Genomic DNA, 23,315 nt, shown 5'->3' with positions numbered 1-23,315 from the left:
AGTCTCTGTTATTGGTAATGGTGAGGTTAGTATGTTTTGTTGTAGTCTCTGTTATTGGTAATGGTGAGAGGTTAGCATGTTTTGTTGTAGCCTCTGTTATTGGTAATGGTGAGAGGTTAGTATGTTTTGTTGTAGCCTCTGTTATTGGTAATGGTGAGAGGTTAGCATGTTTTGTTGTAGCCTCTGTTATTGGTAATGGTGAGGTTAGTATGTTTTGTTGTAGTCCCTGTTATTGGTAATGGTGAGAGGTTAGCATGTTTTGTTGTAGCCTCTGTTATTGGTAATGGTGAGAGGTTAGTATGTTTTGTTGTAGCCTCTGTTATTGGTAATGGTGAGATGTTAGCATGTTTTGTTGTAGCCTCTGTTATTGGTAATGGTGAGAGGTTAGCATGTTTTGTTGTAGCCTCTTTTATTGGTAATGGTGAGAGGTTAGTATGTTTTGTTGTAGCCTCTGTTATTGATAATGGTGAGAGGTTAGCATGTTTTGTTGTAGCCTCTGTTGTTGTTAATGGTGAGAGGTTAGCATGTTTTGTTGTAGTCTCTGTTATTGGTAATGGTGAGGTTAGCATGTTTTGTTGTAGCCTCTGTTATTGGTAATGGTGAGAGGTTAGTATATTTTGTTGTAGCCTCTGTTATTGGTAATGGTGAGAGGTTAGCATGTTTTGTTGTAGCCTCTGTTATTGGTAATGGTGACGTTAGTATGTTTTGTTGTAGTCCCTGTTATTGGTAATGGTGAGAGGTTAGCATGTTTTGTTGTAGCCTCTGTTATTGGTAATGGTGAGAGGTTAGTATGTTTTGTTGTAGCCTCTGTTATTGGTAATGGTGAGATGTTAGCATGTTTTGTTGTAGCCTCTGTTATTGGTAATGGTGAGAGGTTAGCATGTTTTGTTGTAGCCTCTTTTATTGGTAATGGTGAGAGGTTAGCATGTTTTGTTGTAGCCTCTGTTGTTGTTAATGGTGAGAGGTTAGCATGTTTTGTTGTAGTCTCTGTTATTGGTAATGGTGAGAGGTTAGCATGTTTTGTTGTAGTCTATGTTATTGGTAATGGTGAGAGGTTAGCATGTTTTGTTGTAGCCTCTGTTATTGGTAATGGTGAAAGGTTAGCATGTTTTGTTGTAGCCTCTGTTATTGGTAATGTTGAGAGGTTAGCATGTTTTGTTGTAGTCTCTGTTATTGGTAATGGTGAGAGGTTAACATGTTTTGTTGTAGCCTCTGTTATTGGTAATGGTGAGAGGTTAGTATGTTTTGTTGTATCCTCTGTTATTGGTAATGGTGAGAGTTTAGCATGTTTTGTTGTAGTCTCTGTTATTGGTAATGGTGAGGTTAGTATGTTTTGTTGTAGTCTATGTTATTGGTAATGGTGAGAGGTTAGCATGTTTTGTTGTAGCCTCTGTTATTGGTAATGGTGAAAGGTTAGCATGTTTTGTTGTAGCCTCTGTTATTGGTAATGGTGAGAGGTTAGCATGTTTTGTTGTAGTCTCTGTTATTGGTAATGGTGAGGTTAGTATGTTTTGTTGTAGTCTCTGTTATTGGTAATGGTGAGAGGTTAGTATGTTTTGTTGTAGCCTCTGTTATTGGTAATGGTGAGAGGTTAACATGTTTTGTTGTAGGCTCTGTTATTGGTAATGGTGAGAGGTTAGTATGTTTTGTTGTAGCCTTTGTTATTGGTAATGGTGAGAGGTTAGTATATTTTGTTGTAGCCTCTGTTATTGGTAATGGTGAGAGGTTAGTATGTTTTGTTGTAGCCTCTGTTATTGGTAATGGTGAGAGTTTAACATGTTTTGTTGTAGCCTCTGTTATTGGTAATGGTGAGAGGTTAGCATGTTTTGTTGTAGTTTCTGTTATTGGTAATGGTGAGAGGTTAGTATGTTTTGTTGTAGCCTCTGTTATTGGTAATGGTGAGATGTTAGCATGTTTTGTTGTAGCCTCTGTTATTGGTAATGGTGAGAGGTTAGCATGTTTTGTTGTAGCCTCTTTTATTGGTAATGGTGAGAGGTTAGTATGTTTTGTTGTAGCCTCTGTTATTGATAATGGTGAGAGGTTAGCATGTTTTGTTGTAGCCTCTGTTGTTGTTAATGGTGAGAGGTTAGCATGTTTTGTTGTAGTCTCTGTTATTGGTAATGGTGAGGTTAGCATGTTTTGTTGTAGCCTCTGTTATTGGTAATGGTGAGAGGTTAGTATATTTTGTTGTAGCCTCTGTTATTGGTAATGGTGAGAGGTTAGCATGTTTTGTTGTAGCCTCTGTTATTGGTAATGGTGACGTTAGTATGTTTTGTTGTAGTCCCTGTTATTGGTAATGGTGAGAGGTTAGCATGTTTTGTTGTAGCCTCTGTTATTGGTAATGGTGAGAGGTTAGTATGTTTTGTTGTAGCCTCTGTTATTGGTAATGGTGAGATGTTAGCATGTTTTGTTGTAGCCTCTGTTATTGGTAATGGTGAGAGGTTAGCATGTTTTGTTGTAGCCTCTTTTATTGGTAATGGTGAGAGGTTAGCATGTTTTGTTGTAGCCTCTGTTGTTGTTAATGGTGAGAGGTTAGCATGTTTTGTTGTAGTCTCTGTTATTGGTAATGGTGAGGTTAGTATGTTTTGTTGTAGTCTATGTTATTGGTAATGGTGAGAGGTTAGCATGTTTTGTTGTAGCCTCTGTTATTGGTAATGGTGAAAGGTTAGCATGTTTTGTTGTAGCCTCTGTTATTGGTAATGTTGAGAGGTTAGCATGTTTTGTTGTAGTCTCTGTTATTGGTAATGGTGAGAGGTTAACATGTTTTGTTGTAGCCTCTGTTATTGGTAATGGTGAGAGGTTAGTATGTTTTAGTTGTATCCTTTGTTATTGGTAATGGTGAGAGTTTAGCATGTTTTGTTGTAGTCTCTGTTATTGGTAATGGTGAGGTTAGTATGTTTTGTTGTAGTCTATGTTATTGGTAATGGTGAGAGGTTAGCATGTTTTGTTGTAGCCTCTGTTATTGGTAATGGTGAAAGGTTAGCATGTTTTGTTGTAGCCTCTGTTATTGGTAATGGTGAGAGGTTAGCATGTTTTGTTGTAGTCTCTGTTATTGGTAATGGTGAGGTTAGTATGTTTTGTTGTAGTCTCTGTTATTGGTAATGGTGAGAGGTTAGCATGTTTTGTTGTAGCCTCTGTTATTGGTAATGGTGAGAGGTTAGTATGTTTTGTTGTAGCCTCTGTTATTGGTAATGGTGAGAGGTTAACATGTTTTGTTGTAGCCTCTGTTATTGGTAATGGTGAGAGGTTAGTATGTTTTGTTGTAGCCTTTGTTATTGGTAATGGTGAGAGGTTAGTATATTTTGTTGTAGCCTCTGTTATTGGTAATGGTGAGAGGTTAGCATGTTTTGTTGTAGCCTCTGTTATTGGTAATGGTGAGGTTAGTATGTTTTGTTGTAGTCCCTGTTATTGGTAATGGTGAGAGGTTAGCATGTTTTGTTGTAGCCTCTGTTATTGGTAATGGTGAGAGGTTAGTATGTTTTGTTGTAGCCTCTGTTATTGGTAATGGTGAGATGTTAGCATGTTTTGTTGTAGCCTCTGTTATTGGTAATGGTGAGAGGTTAGCATGTTTTGTTGTAGCCTCTTTTATTGGTAATGGTGAGAGGTTAGTATGTTTTGTTGTAGCCTCTGTTATTGATAATGGTGAGAGGTTAGCATGTTTTGTTGTAGCCTCTGTTGTTGTTAATGGTGAGAGGTTAGCATGTTTTGTTGTAGTCTCTGTTATTGGTAATGGTGAGGTTAGTATGTTTTGTTGTAGACTATGTTATTGGTAATGGTGAGAGGTTAGCATGTTTTGTTGTAGTCTCTGTTATTGGTAATGGTGAGGTTAGTATGTTTTGTTGTAGACTATGTTATTGGTAATGGTGAGAGGTTAGCATGTTTTGTTGTAGTCTCTGTTATTGGTAATGGTGAGAGGTTAACATGTTTTGTTGTAGCCTCTGTTATTGGTAATGGTGAGAGGTTAGTATCTTTTGTTGTAGCCTCTGTTATTGGTAATGGTGAGAGTTTAGTATGTTTTGTTGTAGCCTCTGTTATTGGTAATCATGAGGTTAGTATGTTTTGTTGTAGTCTCTGTTATTGGTAATGGTGAGAGGTTAGCATGTTTTGATGTAGCCTCTGTTATTGGTAATGGTGAGAGGTTAATATGTTTTGTTGTAGCCTCTGTTATTGGTAATGGTGAGAGGTTAGCATGTTTTGTTGTAGCCTCTGTTATTGGTAATGGTGAGGTTAGTATGTTTTATTGTAGTCTCTGTTATTGGTAATGGTGAGAGGTTAGCATGTTTTGTTGTAGTCTCTTATTGGTAATGGTGAGAGGTTAGCATGTTTTGTTGTAGTCTCTGTTATTGGTAATGGTGAGGTTAGTATGTTTTGTTGTAGTCTCTGTTATTGGTAATGGTGAGAGGTTAGCATGTTTTGTTGTAGCCTCTGTTATTGGTAATGGTGAGAGGTTAGTATGTTTTGTTGTAGCCTCTGTTATTGGTAATGGTGAGAGGTTAGTATGTTTTGTTGTAGCCTCTGTTATTGGTAATGGTGAGGTTAGTATGGTTTGTTGTAGTCCCTGTTATTGGTAATGGTGAGAGGTTAGCATGTTTTGTTGTAGCCTCTGTTATTGGTAATGGTGAGAGGTTAGTATGTTTTGTTGTAGCCTCTGTTATTGGTAATGGTGAGATGTTAGCATGTTTTGTTGTAGCCTCTGTTATTGGTAATGGTGAGAGGTTAGCATGTTTTGTTGTAGCCTCTTTTATTGGTAATGGTGAGCGGTTAGCATGTTTTGTTGTAGCCTCTGTTATTGATAATGGTGAGAGGTTAGCATGTTTTGATGTAGCCTCTGTTGTTGTTAATGGTGAGAGGTTAGCATGTTTTGTTGTCGTCTCTGTTATTGGTAATGGTGAGGTTAGTATGTTTTGTTGTAGTCTATGTTATTGGTAATGGTGAGAGGTTAGCATGTTTTGTTGTAGCCTCTGTTATTGGTAATGGTGAAAGGTTAGCATGTTTTGTTGTAGCCTCTGTTATTGGTAATGTTGAGAGGTTAGCATGTTTTGTTGTAGTCTCTGTTATTGGTAATGGTGAGAGGTTAACATGTTTTGTTGTAGCCTCTGTTATTGGTAATGGTGAGCGGTTAGTATCTTTTGTTGTAGCCTCTGTTATTGGTAATGGTGAGAGTTTAGTATGTTTTGTTGTAGCCTCTGTTATTGGTAATCATGAGGTTAGTATGTTTTGTTGTAGTCTCTGTTATTGGTAATGGTGAGAGGTTAGCATGTTTTGTTGTAGCCTCTGTTATTGGTAATGGTGAGAGGTTAATATGTTTTGTTGTAGCCTCTGTTATTGGTAATGGTGAGAGGTTAGCATGTTTTGTTGTAGCCTCTGTTATTGGTAATGGTGAAAGGTTAGCATGTTTTGTTGTAGCCTCTGTTATTGGTAATGTTGAGAGGTTAGCATGTTTTGTTGTAGTCTCTGTTATTGGTAATGGTGAGAGGTTAACATGTTTTGTTGTAGCCTCTGTTATTGGTAATGGTGAGAGGTTAGTATCTTGTGTTGTAGCCTCTGTTATTGGTAATGGTGAGGTTAGTATGTTTTGTTGTAGCCTCTGTTATTGGTAATGGTGAGAGGTTAACATGTTTTGTTGTAGCCTCTGTTATTGGTAATGGTGAGAGGTTAGTATATTTTGTTGTAGCCTCTGTTATTGGTAATGGTGAGATGTTAGCATGTTTTGTTGTAGCCTCTGTTATTGGTAATGGTGAGAGGTTAGTATCTTGTGTTGTAGCCTCTGTTATTGGTAATGGTGAGGTTAGTATGTTTTGTTGTAGCCTCTGTTATTGGTAATGGTGAGAGGTTAACATGTTTTGTTGTAGCCTCTGTTATTGGTAATGGTGAGAGGTTAGTATATTTTGTTGTAGCCTCTGTTATTGGTAATGGTGAGATGTTAGCATGTTTTGTTGTAGCCTCTGTTATTGGTAATGGTGAGAGGTTAGTATCTTGTGTTGTAGCCTCTGTTATTGGTAATGGTGAGGTTAGTATGTTTTGTTGTAGCCTCTGTTATTGGTAATGGTGAGAGGTTAACATGTTTTGTTGTAGCCTCTGTTATTGGTAATGGTGAGAGGTTAGTATATTTTGTTGTAGCCTCTGTTATTGGTAATGGTGAGATGTTAGCATGTTTTGTTGTAGCCTCTGTTATTGGTAATGGTGAGATGTTAGCATGTTTTGTTGTAGCCTCTGTTATTGGTAATGGTGAGAGGTTAGCATGTTTTGTTGTAGCCTCTTTTATTGGTAATGGTGAGAGGTTAGTATGTTTTGTTGTAGCCTCTGTTATTGATAATGGTGAGAGGTTAGCATGTTTTGTTGTAGCCTCTGTTGTTGTTAATGGTGAGAGGTTAGCATGTTTTGTTGTAGTCTCTGTTATTGGTAATTGTGAGGTTAGTATGTTTTGTTGTAGTCTATGTTATTGGTAATGGTGAGAGGTTAGCATGTTTTGTTGTAGCCTCTGTTATTGGTAATGGTGAAAGGTTAGCATGTTTTGTTGTAGCCTCTGTTATTGGTAATGTTGAGAGGTTAGCATGTTTTGTTGTAGTCTCTGTTATTGGTAATGGTGAGAGGTTAACATGTTTTGTTGTAGCCTCTGTTAATGGTAATGGTGAGAGGTTAGTATCTTTTGTTGTAGCATCTGTTATTGGTAATGGTGAGAGTTTAGTATGTTTTGTTGTAGCCTCTGTTATTGGTAATCATGAGGTTAGTATGTTTTGTTGTAGCCTCTTTTATTGGTAATGGTGAGCGGTTAGTATGTTTTGTTGTAGCCTCTGTTATTGATAATGGTGAGAGGTTAGCATGTTTTGATGTAGCCTCTGTTGTTGTTAATGGTGAGAGGTTAGCATGTTTTGTTGTCGTCTCTGTTATTGGTAATGGTGAGGTTAGTATGTTTTGTTGTAGTCTATGTTATTGGTAATGGTGAGAGGTTAGCATGTTTTGTTGTAGCCTCTGTTATTGGTAATGGTGAAAGGTTAGCATGTTTTGTTGTAGCCTCTGTTATTGGTAATGTTGAGAGGTTAGCATGTTTTGTTGTAGTCTCTGTTATTGGTAATGGTGAGAGGTTAACATGTTTTGTTGTAGCCTCTGTTATTGGTAATGGTGAGAGGTTAGTATCTTTTGTTGTAGCCTCTGTTATTGGTAATGGTGAGAGTTTAGTATGTTTTGTTGTAGCCTCTGTTATTGGTAATCATGAGGTTAGTATGTTTTGTTGTAGTCTCTGTTATTGGTAATGGTGAGAGGTTAGCATGTTTTGTTGTAGCCTCTGTTATTGGTAATGGTGAGAGGTTAATATGTTTTGTTGTAGCCTCTGTTATTGGTAATGGTGAGAGGTTAGCATGTTTTGTTGTAGCCTCTGTTATTGGTAATGTTGAGAGGTTAGCATGTTTTGTTGTAGCCTCTGTTATTGGTAATGGTGAGAGGTTAGTATGTTTTGTTGTAGCCTCTGTTATTGGTAATGGTGAGGTTAGTATGGTTTGTTGTAGTCCCTGTTATTGGTAATGGTGAGAGGTTAGCATGTTTTGTTGTAGCCTCTGTTATTGGTAATGGTGAGAGGTTAGTATGTTTTGTTGTAGCCTCTGTTATTGGTAATGGTGAGATGTTAGCATGTTTTGTTGTAGCCTCTGTTATTGGTAATGGTGAGAGGTTAGCATGTTTTGTTGTAGCCTCTTTTATTGGTAATGGTGAGCGGTTAGTATGTTTTGTTGTAGCCTCTGTTATTGATAATGGTGAGAGGTTAGCATGTTTTGATGTAGCCTCTGTTGTTGTTAATGGTGAGAGGTTAGCATGTTTTGTTGTCGTCTCTGTTATTGGTAATGGTGAGGTTAGTATGTTTTGTTGTAGTCTATGTTATTGGTAATGGTGAGAGGTTAGCATGTTTTGTTGTAGCCTCTGTTATTGGTAATGGTGAAAGGTTAGCATGTTTTGTTGTAGCCTCTGTTATTGGTAATGTTGAGAGGTTAGCATGTTTTGTTGTAGTCTCTGTTATTGGTAATGGTGAGAGGTTAACATGTTTTGTTGTAGCCTCTGTTATTGGTAATGGTGAGAGGTTAGTATCTTTTGTTGTAGCCTCTGTTATTGGTAATGGTGAGAGTTTAGTATGTTTTGTTGTAGCCTCTGTTATTGGTAATCATGAGGTTAGTATGTTTTGTTGTAGTCTCTGTTATTGGTAATGGTGAGAGGTTAGCATGTTTTGTTGTAGCCTCTGTTATTGGTAATGGTGAGAGGTTAATATGTTTTGTTGTAGCCTCTGTTATTGGTAATGGTGAGAGGTTAGCATGTTTTGTTGTAGCCTCTGTTATTGGTAATGGTGAAAGGTTAGCATGTTTTGTTGTAGCCTCTGTTATTGGTAATGTTGAGAGGTTAGCATGTTTTGTTGTAGTCTCTGTTATTGGTAATGGTGAGAGGTTAACATGTTTTGTTGTAGCCTCTGTTATTGGTAATGGTGAGAGGTTAGTATCTTTTGTTGTAGCCTCTGTTATTGGTAATGGTGAGGTTAGTATGTTTTGTTGTAGCCTCTGTTATTGGTAATGGTGAGAGGTTAACATGTTTTGTTGTAGCCTCTGTTATTGGTAATGGTGAGAGGTTAGTATGTTTTGTTGTAGCCTCTGTTATTGGTAATGGTGAGAGGTTAGTATATTTTGTTGTAGCCTCTGTTATTGGTAATGGTGAGAGGTTAGCATGTTTTGTTGTAGTCTCTGTTATTGGTAATGGTGAGGTTAGTATGTTTTGTTGTATTCCCTGTTATTGGTAATGGTGAGAGGTTAGCATGTTTTGTTGTAGCCTCTGTTATTGGTAATGGTGAGAGGTTAGTATGTTTTGTTGTAGCCTCTGTTATTGGTAATGGTGAGATGTTAGCATGTTTTGTTGTAGCCTCTGTTATTGGTAATGGTGAGAGGTTAGCATGTTTTGTTGTAGCCTCTTTTATTGGTAATGGTGAGAGGTTAGTATGTTTTGTTGTAGCCTCTGTTATTGATAATGGTGAGAGGTTAGCATGTTTTGTTGTAGCCTCTGTTGTTGTTAATGGTGAGAGGTTAGCATGTTTTGTTGTAGTCTCTGTTATTGGTAATTGTGAGGTTAGTATGTTTTGTTGTAGTCTATGTTATTGGTAATGGTGAGAGGTTAGCATGTTTTGTTGTAGCCTCTGTTATTGGTAATGGTGAAAGGTTAGCATGTTTTGTTGTAGCCTCTGTTATTGGTAATGTTGAGAGGTTAGCATGTTTTGTTGTAGTCTCTGTTATTGGTAATGGTGAGAGGTTAACATGTTTTGTTGTAGCCTCTGTTAATGGTAATGGTGAGAGGTTAGTATCTTTTGTTGTAGCATCTGTTATTGGTAATGGTGAGAGTTTAGTATGTTTTGTTGTAGCCTCTGTTATTGGTAATCATGAGGTTAGTATGTTTTGTTGTAGCCTCTTTTATTGGTAATGGTGAGCGGTTAGTATGTTTTGTTGTAGCCTCTGTTATTGATAATGGTGAGAGGTTAGCATGTTTTGATGTAGCCTCTGTTGTTGTTAATGGTGAGAGGTTAGCATGTTTTGTTGTCGTCTCTGTTATTGGTAATGGTGAGGTTAGTATGTTTTGTTGTAGTCTATGTTATTGGTAATGGTGAGAGGTTAGCATGTTTTGTTGTAGCCTCTGTTATTGGTAATGGTGAAAGGTTAGCATGTTTTGTTGTAGCCTCTGTTATTGGTAATGTTGAGAGGTTAGCATGTTTTGTTGTAGTCTCTGTTATTGGTAATGGTGAGAGGTTAACATGTTTTGTTGTAGCCTCTGTTATTGGTAATGGTGAGAGGTTAGTATCTTTTGTTGTAGCCTCTGTTATTGGTAATGGTGAGAGTTTAGTATGTTTTGTTGTAGCCTCTGTTATTGGTAATCATGAGGTTAGTATGTTTTGTTGTAGTCTCTGTTATTGGTAATGGTGAGAGGTTAGCATGTTTTGTTGTAGCCTCTGTTATTGGTAATGGTGAGAGGTTAATATGTTTTGTTGTAGCCTCTGTTATTGGTAATGGTGAGAGGTTAGCATGTTTTGTTGTAGCCTCTGTTATTGGTAATGTTGAGAGGTTAGCATGTTTTGTTGTAGCCTCTGTTATTGGTAATGGTGAGAGGTTAGTATGTTTTGTTGTAGCCTCTGTTATTGGTAATGGTGAGGTTAGTATGGTTTGTTGTAGTCCCTGTTATTGGTAATGGTGAGAGGTTAGCATGTTTTGTTGTAGCCTCTGTTATTGGTAATGGTGAGAGGTTAGTATGTTTTGTTGTAGCCTCTGTTATTGGTAATGGTGAGATGTTAGCATGTTTTGTTGTAGCCTCTGTTATTGGTAATGGTGAGAGGTTAGCATGTTTTGTTGTAGCCTCTTTTATTGGTAATGGTGAGCGGTTAGTATGTTTTGTTGTAGCCTCTGTTATTGATAATGGTGAGAGGTTAGCATGTTTTGATGTAGCCTCTGTTGTTGTTAATGGTGAGAGGTTAGCATGTTTTGTTGTCGTCTCTGTTATTGGTAATGGTGAGGTTAGTATGTTTTGTTGTAGTCTATGTTATTGGTAATGGTGAGAGGTTAGCATGTTTTGTTGTAGCCTCTGTTATTGGTAATGGTGAAAGGTTAGCATGTTTTGTTGTAGCCTCTGTTATTGGTAATGTTGAGAGGTTAGCATGTTTTGTTGTAGTCTCTGTTATTGGTAATGGTGAGAGGTTAACATGTTTTGTTGTAGCCTCTGTTATTGGTAATGGTGAGAGGTTAGTATCTTTTGTTGTAGCCTCTGTTATTGGTAATGGTGAGAGTTTAGTATGTTTTGTTGTAGCCTCTGTTATTGGTAATCATGAGGTTAGTATGTTTTGTTGTAGTCTCTGTTATTGGTAATGGTGAGAGGTTAGCATGTTTTGTTGTAGCCTCTGTTATTGGTAATGGTGAGAGGTTAATATGTTTTGTTGTAGCCTCTGTTATTGGTAATGGTGAGAGGTTAGCATGTTTTGTTGTAGCCTCTGTTATTGGTAATGGTGAAAGGTTAGCATGTTTTGTTGTAGCCTCTGTTATTGGTAATGTTGAGAGGTTAGCATGTTTTGTTGTAGTCTCTGTTATTGGTAATGGTGAGAGGTTAACATGTTTTGTTGTAGCCTCTGTTATTGGTAATGGTGAGAGGTTAGTATCTTTTGTTGTAGCCTCTGTTATTGGTAATGGTGAGGTTAGTATGTTTTGTTGTAGCCTCTGTTATTGGTAATGGTGAGAGGTTAACATGTTTTGTTGTAGCCTCTGTTATTGGTAATGGTGAGAGGTTAGTATGTTTTGTTGTAGCCTCTGTTATTGGTAATGGTGAGAGGTTAGTATATTTTGTTGTAGCCTCTGTTATTGGTAATGGTGAGAGGTTAGCATGTTTTGTTGTAGTCTCTGTTATTGGTAATGGTGAGGTTAGTATGTTTTGTTGTATTCCCTGTTATTGGTAATGGTGAGAGGTTAGCATGTTTTGTTGTAGCCTCTGTTATTGGTAATGGTGAGAGGTTAGTATGTTTTGTTGTAGCCTCTGCTATTGGTAATGGTGAGATGTTAGCATGTTTTGTTGTAGCCTCTGTTATTGGTAATGGTGAGAGGTTAGCATGTTTTGTTGTAGCCTCTTTTATTGGTAATGGTGAGAGGTTAGTATGTTTTGTTGTAGCCTCTGTTATTGATAATGGTGAGAGGTTAGCATGTTTTGTTGTAGCCTCTGTTGTTGTTAATGGTGAGAGGTTAGCATGTTTTGTTGTAGTCTCTGTTATTGGTAATTGTGAGGTTAGTATGTTTTGTTGTAGTCTATGTTATTGGTAATGGTGAGAGGTTAGCATGTTTTGTTGTAGCCTCTGTTATTGGTAATGGTGAAAGGTTAGCATGTTTTGTTGTAGCCTCTGTTATTGGTAATGTTGAGAGGTTAGCATGTTTTGTTGTAGTCTCTGTTATTGGTAATGGTGAGAGGTTAACATGTTTTGTTGTAGCCTCTGTTAATGGTAATGGTGAGAGGTTAGTATCTTTTGTTGTAGCCTCTGTTATTGGTAATGGTGAGAGTTTAGTATGTTTTGTTGTAGCCTCTGTTATTGGTAATCATGAGGTTAGTATGTTTTGTTGTAGCCTCTGTTATTGGTAATGGTGAAAGGTTAGCATGTTTTGTTGTAGCCTCTGTTATTGGTAATGTTGAGAGGTTAGCATGTTTTGTTGTAGTCTCTGTTATTGGTAATGGTGAGAGGTTAACATGTTTTGTTGTAGCCTCTGTTATTGGTAATGGTGAGAGGTTAGTATCTTTTGTTGTAGCCTCTGTTATTGGTAATGGTGAGAGTTTAGTATGTTTTGTTGTAGCCTCTGTTATTGGTAATCATGAGGTTAGTATGTTTTGTTGTAGCCTCTGTTATTGGTAATGGTGAGAGGTTAATATGTTTTGTTGTAGCCTCTGTTATTGGTAATGGTGAGAGGTTAGCATGTTTTGTTGTAGCCTCTGTTATTGGTAATGGTGAAAGGTTAGCATGTTTTGTTGTAGCCTCTGTTATTGGTAATGGTGAGAGGTTAGCATGTTTTGTTGTAGTCTCTGTTATTGGTAATGGTGAGAGGTTAACATGTTTTGTTGTAGTCTCTGTTATTGGTAATGGTGGGAGGTTAACATGTTTTGTTGTAGCCTCTGTTATTGGTAATGGTGAGAGGTTAGTATGTTTTGTTGTAGCCTCTGTTATTGGTAATGGTGAGAGGTTAGTATATTTTGTTGTAGCCTCTGTTATTGGTAATGGTGAGAGGTTAGCATGTTTTGTTGTAGCCTCTGTTATTGGTAATGGTGAGATGTTAGCATGTTTTGTTGTAGCCTCTGTTATTGGTAATGGTGAGAGGTTAGCATGTTTTGTTGTAGCCTCTGTTATTGGTAATGGTGAGAGGTTAGTATGTTTTGTTGTAGCCTCTGTTATTGGTAATGGTGAGAGGTTAGTATGTTTTGTTGTAGCCTCTGTTATTGGTAATGGTGAGAGGTTAGCATGTTTTGTTGTAGTCTCTGTTATTGGTAATGGTGAGAGGTTAACATGTTTTGTTGTAGTCTCTGTTATTGGTAATGGTGAGAGGTTAACATGTTTTGTTGTAGCCTCTGTTATTGGTAATGGTGAGAGGTTAGTATGTTTTGTTGTATCCTCTGTTATTGGTAATGGTGAGAGGTTAGCATGTTTTGTTGTAGTCTCTGTTATTGGTAATGGTGAGGTTAGTATGTTTTGTTGTAGTCTATGTTATTGGTAATGGTGAGAGGTTAGCATGTTTTGTTGTAGCCTCTGTTATTGGTAATGGTGAGAGGTTAGCATGTTTTGTTTTAGCCTCTGTTATTGGTAATGGTGAGAGGTTAGCATGTTTTGTTGAAGCCTTTGTTATTGGTAATGGTGAGAGGTTAGTATGTTTTGTTGTAGTCTCTGTTATTGGTAATGGTGAGAGGTTAGCATGTTTTGTTGTAGTCTCTGTTATTGGTAATGGTGAGAGGTTAGCATGTTTTGTTGTAATCTCTGTTATTGGTAATGGTGAGAGGTTAGCATGTTTTGTTGTAGTCTCTGTTATTGGTAATGGTGAGAGGTTAGCATGTTTTGTTGTAGCCTCTGTTATTGGTAATGGTGAGAGGTTAGCATGTTTTGTTGTAGTCTCTGTTATTGGTAATGGTGAGGTTAGTATGTTTTGTTGTAGTCTATGTTATTGGTAATGGTGAGAGGTTAGCATGTTTTGTTGTAGCCTCTGTTATTGGTAATGGTGAGAGGTTAGCATGTTTTGTTGTAGCCTCTGTTATTGGTAATGGTGAGAAGATAGCATGTTTTGTTGTAGCCTCTGTTATTGGTAATGGTGAGAGGTTAGTATGTTTTGTTGTAGTCTCTGTTATTGGTAATGGTGAGAGGTTAGCATGTTTTGTTGTAGTCTCTGTTATTGGTAATGGTGAGAGGTTAGCATGTTTTGTTGTAATCTCTGTTATTGGTAATGGTGAGAGGTTAACATGTTTTGTTGTAGTCTCTGTTATTGGTAATGGTGAGAGGTTAGCATGTTTTGTTGTAGTCTCTGTTATTGGTAATGGTGAGAGGTTAGCATGTTTTGTTGTAGTCTCTGTTATTGGTAATGGTGAGATGTTAGCAATTTTTGTTGTAGCCTCTGTTATTGATAAGATTATAACTTTATTTAGGTATGTCTTTTGAATTAATGGCTGTCCTATTTACACGACTGCACCTGTCAACACCCGTTTTAGTATCCCTCCTTAATAACCCCTCTGGCCCCTAAGGGATCTATTAAGGTAATTTTATTTAATGGTAGTGCATTTTAGACCTGCCCCGTTATCGATACCTGTATATTGGTCATAACCCGTTGGATCTGTTTGGAATAGCAAAGCTCCTATTATTGATAAATTCTAAACATTTTAGAACATTAAATCAAGGATAACTTTAATCATTCCCCCCAGAATCGAGAATATAGGCTACTTACCTTGTCGCTGACTGGGAAAAGCAATGTTCATTGGATCTCGTCACCACCTCTGTCGTGTACCAGTTCACCACTGGCCTGAAATAAACCCTCAATTTAGAGGTCAGGTCTTTGTCTTACGGATCCTGGATCCGCCCGGTTTTCAGCAGTTTCTTGGAACGACAGAGGCAGATCTTGAGTTCCGACTCTAAGGACCAAATTGTTAAAGGAATTTTAATTCCTATGTTTATCAACCATTTCAATTAAAACACTCTGCCCATAAATAAGAATTTATAAGATAATTATCAGCATTAAATGGACAGAAACCAGTTGTAAAATCAATCAATCAATAGCGTTTATTCTCGAGAGTACTGAATCATAGTACAATTTACATCAGGTTATATAATAAAGATGATGTCATAGGTTTTAATGTCCATCCTCCTCTAGAATACAATGGCAGTATAGCGTTCTCATTACTGTCTGCCACCTGTTAAACTATCTGCAACCAACCCAAGGTCTTTCCCCTCCCTGGGTAGAGACAGAATGTCCTGTAAGGAACACAGCATTCCAGCCTGTCTGAAGATAACTTCATTCTTTCTAATAAGGAACACATAATATTCAGCATTATGATTATAATAAGTTTCATTCATACAGTAACAACAAGTCAAATGTATACATATTTTAGTCATTAAACACAAAAATCCCATAACATTATTTCACCTTTATTTAACCAGGTAGGCTAGTTGAGAACAAATTCTAATTTGCAACTGCGACCTGGCCAAGATAAAGCATAGCAATTCGACACATACAACAACACAGAGTTACACATGGAATGAACAAAACATAGTCAATAATACAGTAGAACAAAAGAAAACAAAAAGTCTATATACAGTGAGTGCAAATGAGGTAAGATAAGGGAGTTAAGGCAATAAATAGGCCATGGTGGCAAAGTAATTACATTATAGCAATTAAACACTGGAATGGTAGATGTACAGAAGATGAATGTGCAAGTAAAGATACTGGGGTGCAAAGGAGCAAGATAAATAAATAAATACAGTATGGGGATGAGATAGATGGGCTATTTACAGATGGTCTATGTACAGGTGCAGTGATCTGTGAGCTGCTCTGAGAGCTGGTGCTTAAAGCTAGTGAGGGAGTTATGAGTCTCCAGCTTCAGAGATTTTTGCAGTTGGTTCCAGTCATTGGCAGCAGAGAACTGGAAGGAGAGGCGGCCAAAGGAGGAATTGGCTTTGTGGGTGACCAGTGAAAAATACCTGCTGGAGCGCGTGCTACGAGTGGGTGCTGCTATGGTGACCAGTGAGCTGAGATAAGGCGGGGCTTTACCTAGCAGAGACTTGTAGATGACCTGGAGCCAGATGGTTTGGCGACGAGTATGAAGCGATGGCCAGCCAACGAGAGCGTACAGGTCGCAGTGGTGGGTAATATATGGGGCTTTGGTGACAAAACGAATGGCACTGTGATAAACTGCATCCAATTTGTTGAGTAGAGTGTTGGAGGCTATTTTATAGATGACATCGCCGAAGTCGAGGATCGGTAGGATAGTCCGTTTTACGAGGGTATGTTTGGCTGCATGAGTGAAGGATGCTTTGTTGCGAAATAGGAAGCCGATTCTAGATTTAATTTTGGATTGGAGATGCTTAATGTGAGTCTGGAAGGAGAGTTTACAGTCTAAACAAAAACCTAGGTATTTGTAGTTGTCCAAATATTCTAAGTCAGAGCCATCCAGAGTAGTGATGCTGGACGGTTGGGCGGGTCCAGGCAGTGATCAGTTGGCCAGAAGTATACAGAATGGTGTCGTCTGCGTAGAGGTGGATCAGAGAATCACCAGCAGCGAGAGCGACATCATTGATGTATACAGAGAAGAGAGTCCGCCCGAGAATTGAACCCTGTGGCACCCCTATAGAGACTGCAAGAGGTCCGGACAACAGGCCCTCCGATTTGACACACTGAACTCTATCAGAGAAGTAGTTGGTGAACCAGGCGAGGAAGTCATTTGAAAAACCAAGGCTGTTGAGTCTGCCGATGAGGATGTGGTGATTGACAGAGTCGAAAGCCTTGTCCAGGTCGATGAATACGGCTGCACAGTAATGTCTCTTATCGATGGCGGTTCTGATATCGTTTAGGACCTTGAGCGTTGCTGAGGTGCACCCATGACCAGCTCTGAAACCAGATTGCATAGCGGAAAAGGTATGGTGGGATTCAAAGCGGTCGGTAATCTGTTTATTAACTTGGCTTTCGAAGACCTTAGATAGGCAGGGCAGGATAGTAATAGGTCTGTAGCAGTTTGGGTCTAGAGTGTCTCCCCCTGTGAAGAGGGGGATGACTGCGGCAGCGTTCCAATCTTTGGGAATCTCAGACGATACGAAAGAGAGGGTGAACAGGCTAGTAATTGTGGTTGCAACAATTTCAGCAGATCATTTTAGAAAGAGAGGGTCCAGATTGTCTAGCCCGGCTGATTTGTAGGGGTCCAGGTTTTGCAGTTCTTTAAGAACATCAGCTATCTGGATTTGGGTGAAGGAGAAATAGGGGCGGCTTGGCGAGTTGCTGTGGGGAGTGCAGGGCTGTTGACCCGGGGTAGGGGTAGCCAGGTAGAAAGCATGGCCAGCCGTAGGAAAATTATTGTTGAAATTCTCAATTATAGTGGATTTATCGTGGTGACAGAGTTTCCTAGCCTCAGTGCAGTGGGCAGCTGGGAGGAGGTGCTCTTATTCTCCATGGACTTTACAGTGTCCCAGAACTTTTTTGAGTCTGTGTTGCAGGATGCACATTTCTGCTTGAAAAAGCTAGCCTTGGCTTTTCTAACTGCCTGTGTATATTTGTTCCTGACTTCCCTGAAAAGTTGCATATCACGGGGGCTATTCGATGCTAATGCAGAATGCCACAGGATGTTTTTGTGCTGGTCAATGGCAGTCAGGTCTGGAGAGAACCAAGGGCTATATCTGTTCCAGGTTCAATTTTTTTTGAAAGGGGCATGCTTATTTAAGATGGTGAGGAAGGCACTTTTAAAGAATGACAGGTGTCTTTTATACTGATAACAAGTTCAAACAGGTGCCATTAATACAGGTAACGAGTGGAGGACAGAGGAGCCTCTTAAAGAAGTTACAGGTCTGTGAGAGCCAGAAATCTTGCTTGTTTGTAGGTGACCAAATACTTATTTTCCACCATAATTTGCAAATAAATTCATTAAAAATCCTACAATGTGATTTTCTGGATTTTTTTTCTCATTTTGTCTGTCATAGTTGAAGTGTATCTATGATGAAAATTACAGGCCTCTCTCATATTTTTAAGTGGGAGAACTTGCACAATTGGTGGCTGACTAAAAACTTTTTTGCCCCACTGTAATTTGTCTATAAAATTGTTATAAGTACACCTCTGCATAACATTGTATCCTTATTAACATTAAAGAAAAGAAAAAGAAAAAAAAAAATATAGATCAACTTACAACAAAGAATAACTTTATTAACATTGTTTTTTAGTCTGTAACAGAAAAGACTTAAAGTGCATCAATTTGCCTGAAATTTAAAAAATAATTCAAGCCTTATTTAAACTGTAACATTTTTTTGACCATTTGATACTGAAAAATAAATATAATAAATATAATCAATAAATAATAATACATTCAAATTGATCAGCAACATTAACTCAGGAGCACAATATATGAAACACTGACCTATAAAACAAAAATGAATAAAACAATTTGTGCTGATTTAAAAAAAATCGAAATGAGGAAGTCATAGTTTTTATTTTTGCGGCACTTGCGTCATCCAGCATGACAGAGACCATGTCTAATGCTGCAGGCAGTATCAGCTCCTCTGCTATGGATGTTTTTGCACTGAGCAATTTGGTACACCACCTTATATGATGCCAGCAGTGCTCGCTGGTTTACTGAAGTAGCATTCACAAAGCGGGACGATTGTTGGCAATATTCGGCACATTTTCGCTGAAAAAACTGAAGCGGCTTATCAGCGTGATTGGGGTGTAATGTCTTTAAGTGACGCCTTAATTTATTTGGCTTCATGCTGTCCGCTGCCAACATTTTTAGACACAGTAAACATACCGGTCTTTCCTCGTCTCCCACCGTAGTCACAGTGAAGCCAAGCGCTACATACGCATCGTCATATCTCCTCGTCTCCCACCGTAGTCACAGTGAAGCCAAGCGCTACATACGTGTCGTCATATCTCCTCGTCTCCCACCGTAGTCACAGTGAAGCCAAGCGCTACATACGTGTCGTCATATCTCCTCGTCTCCCACCGTAGTCACAGTGAAGCCAAGCGCTACATACGCATCGTCATATCTCCTCGTCTCCCACCGTAGTCACAGTGAAGCCAAGCGCTACATACGTGTCATCATATCTCCTCGTCTCCCACCGTAGTCACAGTGAAGCCAAGCGCTACATACGTGTCATCATATCTCCTCGTCTCCCACCGTAGTCACAGTGAAGCCAAGCGCTACATACGTGTCATCATATCTCCTCGTCTCCCACCGTAGTCACAGCAAAGCCAAGCGCTACATACGCGTCGTCATATTTCCTCGTCTTAGCTTTCGGGAGACTTACATCTGTATCATTATCTCCGTCTCTCTCCGCCTTTCTTTTCATCCTTGTTAAATATTTTTCCATGGTGTGTCTTAAGGGTTTGTTATCTGCACTTCATATCTCCTGCTCTGTGCTGTGTGCTCTTGTTCGGTACAAAAAAAAACTACTCCCTGCGGCAAAAAAAAACCATGTTCCCCGGGGTCACTCGCGCCCCCCCGGCATCGCTCCGAGCCCCCCCAGGGGGGCGCCCCCCCACTATTTGAGAAGGACTGGTTTAAACCAACTCTTAGTTTCCTGATTTAGATCTGTTCAAACCAACTCTTAGTTTCCTGATTCAGATCTGTTCAAACCAACTCTTAGATTCCTGATTCAGATCTGTTTAAACCAACTCTTAGTTTCCTAATTCAGATCTGTTCAAACCAACTCTTAGTTTCCTGATTCAGATCTGTTCAAACCAACTCTTAGTTTCCTGATTCAGATCAGTTTAAACCAACTCTTAGTTTCCTGATTCAGATCTGTTCAAACCAACTCTTAGTTTCCTGATTCAGATCTGTTCAAACCAACTCTTAGTTTCCTGATTCAGATCTGTTCAAACCAACTCTTAGTTTCCTGATTCAGATCTGTTCAAACCAACTCTTAGTTTCCTGATTCAGATCTGTTTAAACCAACTCTTAGTTTCCTGATTCAGATCTGTTTAAACCAACTCTTAGTTTCCTGATTCAGATCTGTTTAAACCATCTCTTAGTTTCCTGATTCAGATCTGTTTAAACCAACTCTTAGTTTCCTGATTCAGATCAGTTTAAACCAACTCTTAGTTTCCTGATTCAGATCTGTTTAAACCAGCTCTTAGTTTCCTGATTCAGATCTGTTTAAACCAACTCTTAGATTCCTGATTCAGATATGTTTAAAGCAACTCTTAGTTTACTGATTCAGATCTGTTTAAACCAACTCTTAGTTTCCTGATTCACATCTGTTCAAACCAACTCTTAGTTTCCTGATTCAGATCTGTTCAAACCAACTCTTAGTTTCCTGATTCAGATCTGTTCAAACCAACTCTTAGTTTCCTGATTCAGAATTGTTTAAACCAACTCTTAGTTTCCTGATTCAGATCTGTTTAAACCAATTCTTAGTTTCCTGATTCAGATCTGTTTAAACCATCTCTTAGTTTCCTGATTCAGATCTGTTTAAACCAACTCTTAGTTTCCTGATTCAGATCTGTTCAAACCAACTCTTAGTATCCTGATTCAGATCTGTTCAAACCAACTCTTAGTGTTATTATTCATTATTTATTTATGATTTGTATTAATCAAGGCCTAATCAGGATTAATTTAGTATTGTTTAGAAACGTGTTATCTACTCCCTTAGACGGAAAATTACTCCAGTCATCATCCACAGTTCAGTTACTATTGGGCAAAACACAACCCAAAACACAACCAAAACAAACTGCAAATGCAACCAATGAGTTTGGAACCAAATACTACACTTTTGACTACTTTAATACACTATAAGTAAATTGATCAGAATATTTACGACTTCAAATTATCAAAGTATGGGGGGACTAGATACATAAAGTGCTTTCATTTCTAAATGGTGAAACAGATATGTATTAAAATACCCTCAAATAAAAGGTCACATATATACTGTCACCTCATATAAAACATTTGATCTGAAATGTTGATAGAGACACATTTAAAATGTTAGCTTCACTGTCAAAATAGATATGGTGTGGACTGTATACTCAATACAATCTAAATCTGATACCTCACTGTCTGTCTTTTGACTGATACTGCTTTTTAACTGGTCTGGTCAGTCTACTCAAATATTTGTACTATACATTTTTCTCTCTACAAGCAATACTTTGATAATTTGTCATTTCTAATAATGATACATTATTATATGAATAGATATGGTAGGTTTCAGGACGCTGATGTATCTGAAAATGTTGAAAAAATATACTGCCACTATTTTCACCACCAAAGAATATCAGTGTGATTTTAATATGATTTGACTCTTTGTCAGGCTGTCAGGCTGTCTAGTCACAGAGGAAGGCTGTGATTATCTGGTCTCAGCTCTGAGGTCAAACCCCTCACACCTGAGAGAGCTGGATCTGAGCTACAATCACCCAGGAGACTCAGGAGTCAGACTGCTCTCTGCTGAACTGGAGGATCCACACTGCAGACTGGAGAAACTCAAGTATGTAGAGGGTTTATGTCAATGTTCATATCAGACATGTTTGACTTATCAGGCTAGTTAAGACAAACATTCTTACCACCACTTGGACAAAGTTATATCCTGACTGTGTGTGTGTGCAGTGTGTCCAGTGTGTGTGTGTCCAGTGTATGTGTGTGTGTCCTCTCAAACACTGACTGGACACACACAATAGACACACACACACACACGTTGGACAAACAAACACACACACACTGGACACACACACACACACACACACACACACGGTCGTTATAGCGATGAGACCAAAGCGCAGCGTGATTTGAATGCATCTTCTTTTAATAAAGAAAGAACACGGAATGAACTTTACAAAAACAACAAAACCAACGTGAAGCTATATAATCATAGTGCTGACACAAGCAACTAAATATAGACATAGATAATCACCCACGAAATACTCAAGGAATATGGCTGCCTAAATATGGTTCCCAATCAGAGACAACGATAAACAGCTGCCTCTAATTGAGAACCAATCTAGGCAACCATGAACAAACAAAAACCCTAGACAGGACAAAAAACATATAATCACCCATGTCACACCCTGACCTAACCAAAATAATAAAGAAAACAAAGAATACTAAGGTATGACAGGGCGGAAGATGAATCTATATGTTTGAGAGAATAAACCAAATGCATCTGCCGTTGTCCATCTACACGTCTGGTGTTAAATTAACAGTGTGTTTGTGAAGTCATGATGATCTCTTTGTCAGGCTGTCAGGCTGTCTAGTCACAGAGGAAGGCTGTGCTTCTCTGGCCTCAGCTCTGGAGTCAAACCCCTCACACCTGAGAGAGCTGGACCTGAGTAACAATGACCTGAAGGATTCAGGAGTGAAGCTGCTCTCTGCTGGACTGGGGAATCCCCACTGTAAACTGGAGACTCTGAGGTCAGTATTCCTGTAGTTGGTCAACAAGTGATCACTTTTCACCAGATCCACATGTGTTTACCCACACATAGTCCACACCATAAGTGTTTGGACAGTGAAGCTTACAGTTTTACATTTGGTGCTATGCTCCAGCATTTTGGATTTGAGGTTGAATGTTTCATATTAGGTTACAGTACAGAATGTCACCTTCTATTTGAGGTTAATGGTGAGAGGTTAGTATGTTTTGTTGTAGCCTCTGTTATTGGTAATGGTGAGAGGTTAGCATGTTTTGTTGTAGCCTCTGTTATTGGTAATGGTGAGAGGTTAGCATGTTTTGTTGTGGTCTCTGTTATTGGTAATGGTGAGAGGTTAGCATGTTTTGTTGTAGCCTCTGTTATTGGTAATGGTGAGAGGTTAGCATGTCTTGTTGTAGCCTCTGTTATTGGTAATGGTGAGAGGTTAGCATGTTTTGTTGTAGCCTCTGTTGTTGGTAATGGTGAGAGGTTAGCATGTTTTGTTGTAGCCGCTGTTATTGGTAATGGTGAGATGTTAGCATGTTGTGTTGTAGCCTCTGTTATTGGTAATGGTGAGAGGTTAGCATGTTTTGTTGTAGCCTCTGTTATTGGTAATGGTGAGAGGTTAGCATGTTTTGTTGTAACCTCTGTTATTGTTAATGGTGAGAGGTTAGCATGTTTTGTTGTAGTCTCTGTTATTGGTAATGGTGAGAGGTTAGCATGTTTTGTTGTAGCCTCTGTTATTGGTAATGGTGAGAGGTTAGCATGTTTTGTTGTAGCCTCTGTTATTGGTAATAGTGAGAGGTTAGTGTGTTTTGTTGTAGTCTCTGTTATTGGTAATGGTGAGATGTTAGCATGTTTTGTTGTAGCCTCTGTTATTGGTAATGGTGAGAGGTTAGCATGTGTTGTTGTAGCCTCTGTTATTGGTAATGGTGAGAGGTTAGCATGTTTTGTTGTAGCCTCTGTTATTGGTAATGGTGAGAGGTTAGCATGTTTTGTTGTAGCCTCTGTTATTGGTAATGGTGAGAGGTTAGTATGTTTTGTTGTAGTCTCTGTTATTGGTAATGGTGAGAGGTTAGTATGTTTTGTTGTAGTCTATGTTATTGGTAATGGTGAGAGGTTAGTATGTTTTGTTGTAGTCTCTGTTATTGGTAATGGTGAGAGGTTAGCATGTTTTGTTGTAGCCTCTGTTATTGGTAATGGTGAGAGGTTAGCATG

At 38.6% G+C, this 23,315-nt stretch overlaps 1 protein-coding gene across 1 annotated transcript in view; it reads left to right on the top strand.

Moving 5' to 3' along the window:
- The window catches only part of LOC129845258 (NACHT, LRR and PYD domains-containing protein 12-like), a 47,939-nt gene that overhangs the window by 5,692 nt on the left and 18,932 nt on the right, over positions 1 to 23,315 (top strand). Inside the window, exons 4-5 of the mRNA XM_055913131.1 lie at positions 21,011 to 21,184; positions 21,931 to 22,104. Coding sequence (XP_055769106.1) covers positions 21,011 to 21,184; positions 21,931 to 22,104 — 348 coding nt within the window. The remainder of the gene's footprint in view (positions 1 to 21,010; positions 21,185 to 21,930; positions 22,105 to 23,315) is intronic.

This window comes from Salvelinus fontinalis, unplaced genomic scaffold (genome assembly GCF_029448725.1).
Source record: "Salvelinus fontinalis isolate EN_2023a unplaced genomic scaffold, ASM2944872v1 scaffold_0258, whole genome shotgun sequence".
NCBI lineage: Eukaryota > Metazoa > Chordata > Actinopteri > Salmoniformes > Salmonidae > Salvelinus > Salvelinus fontinalis.
The sequence above is the reverse complement of the archived record's forward strand: the minus strand, read 5'-3'. Positions and strand labels throughout refer to the sequence as shown.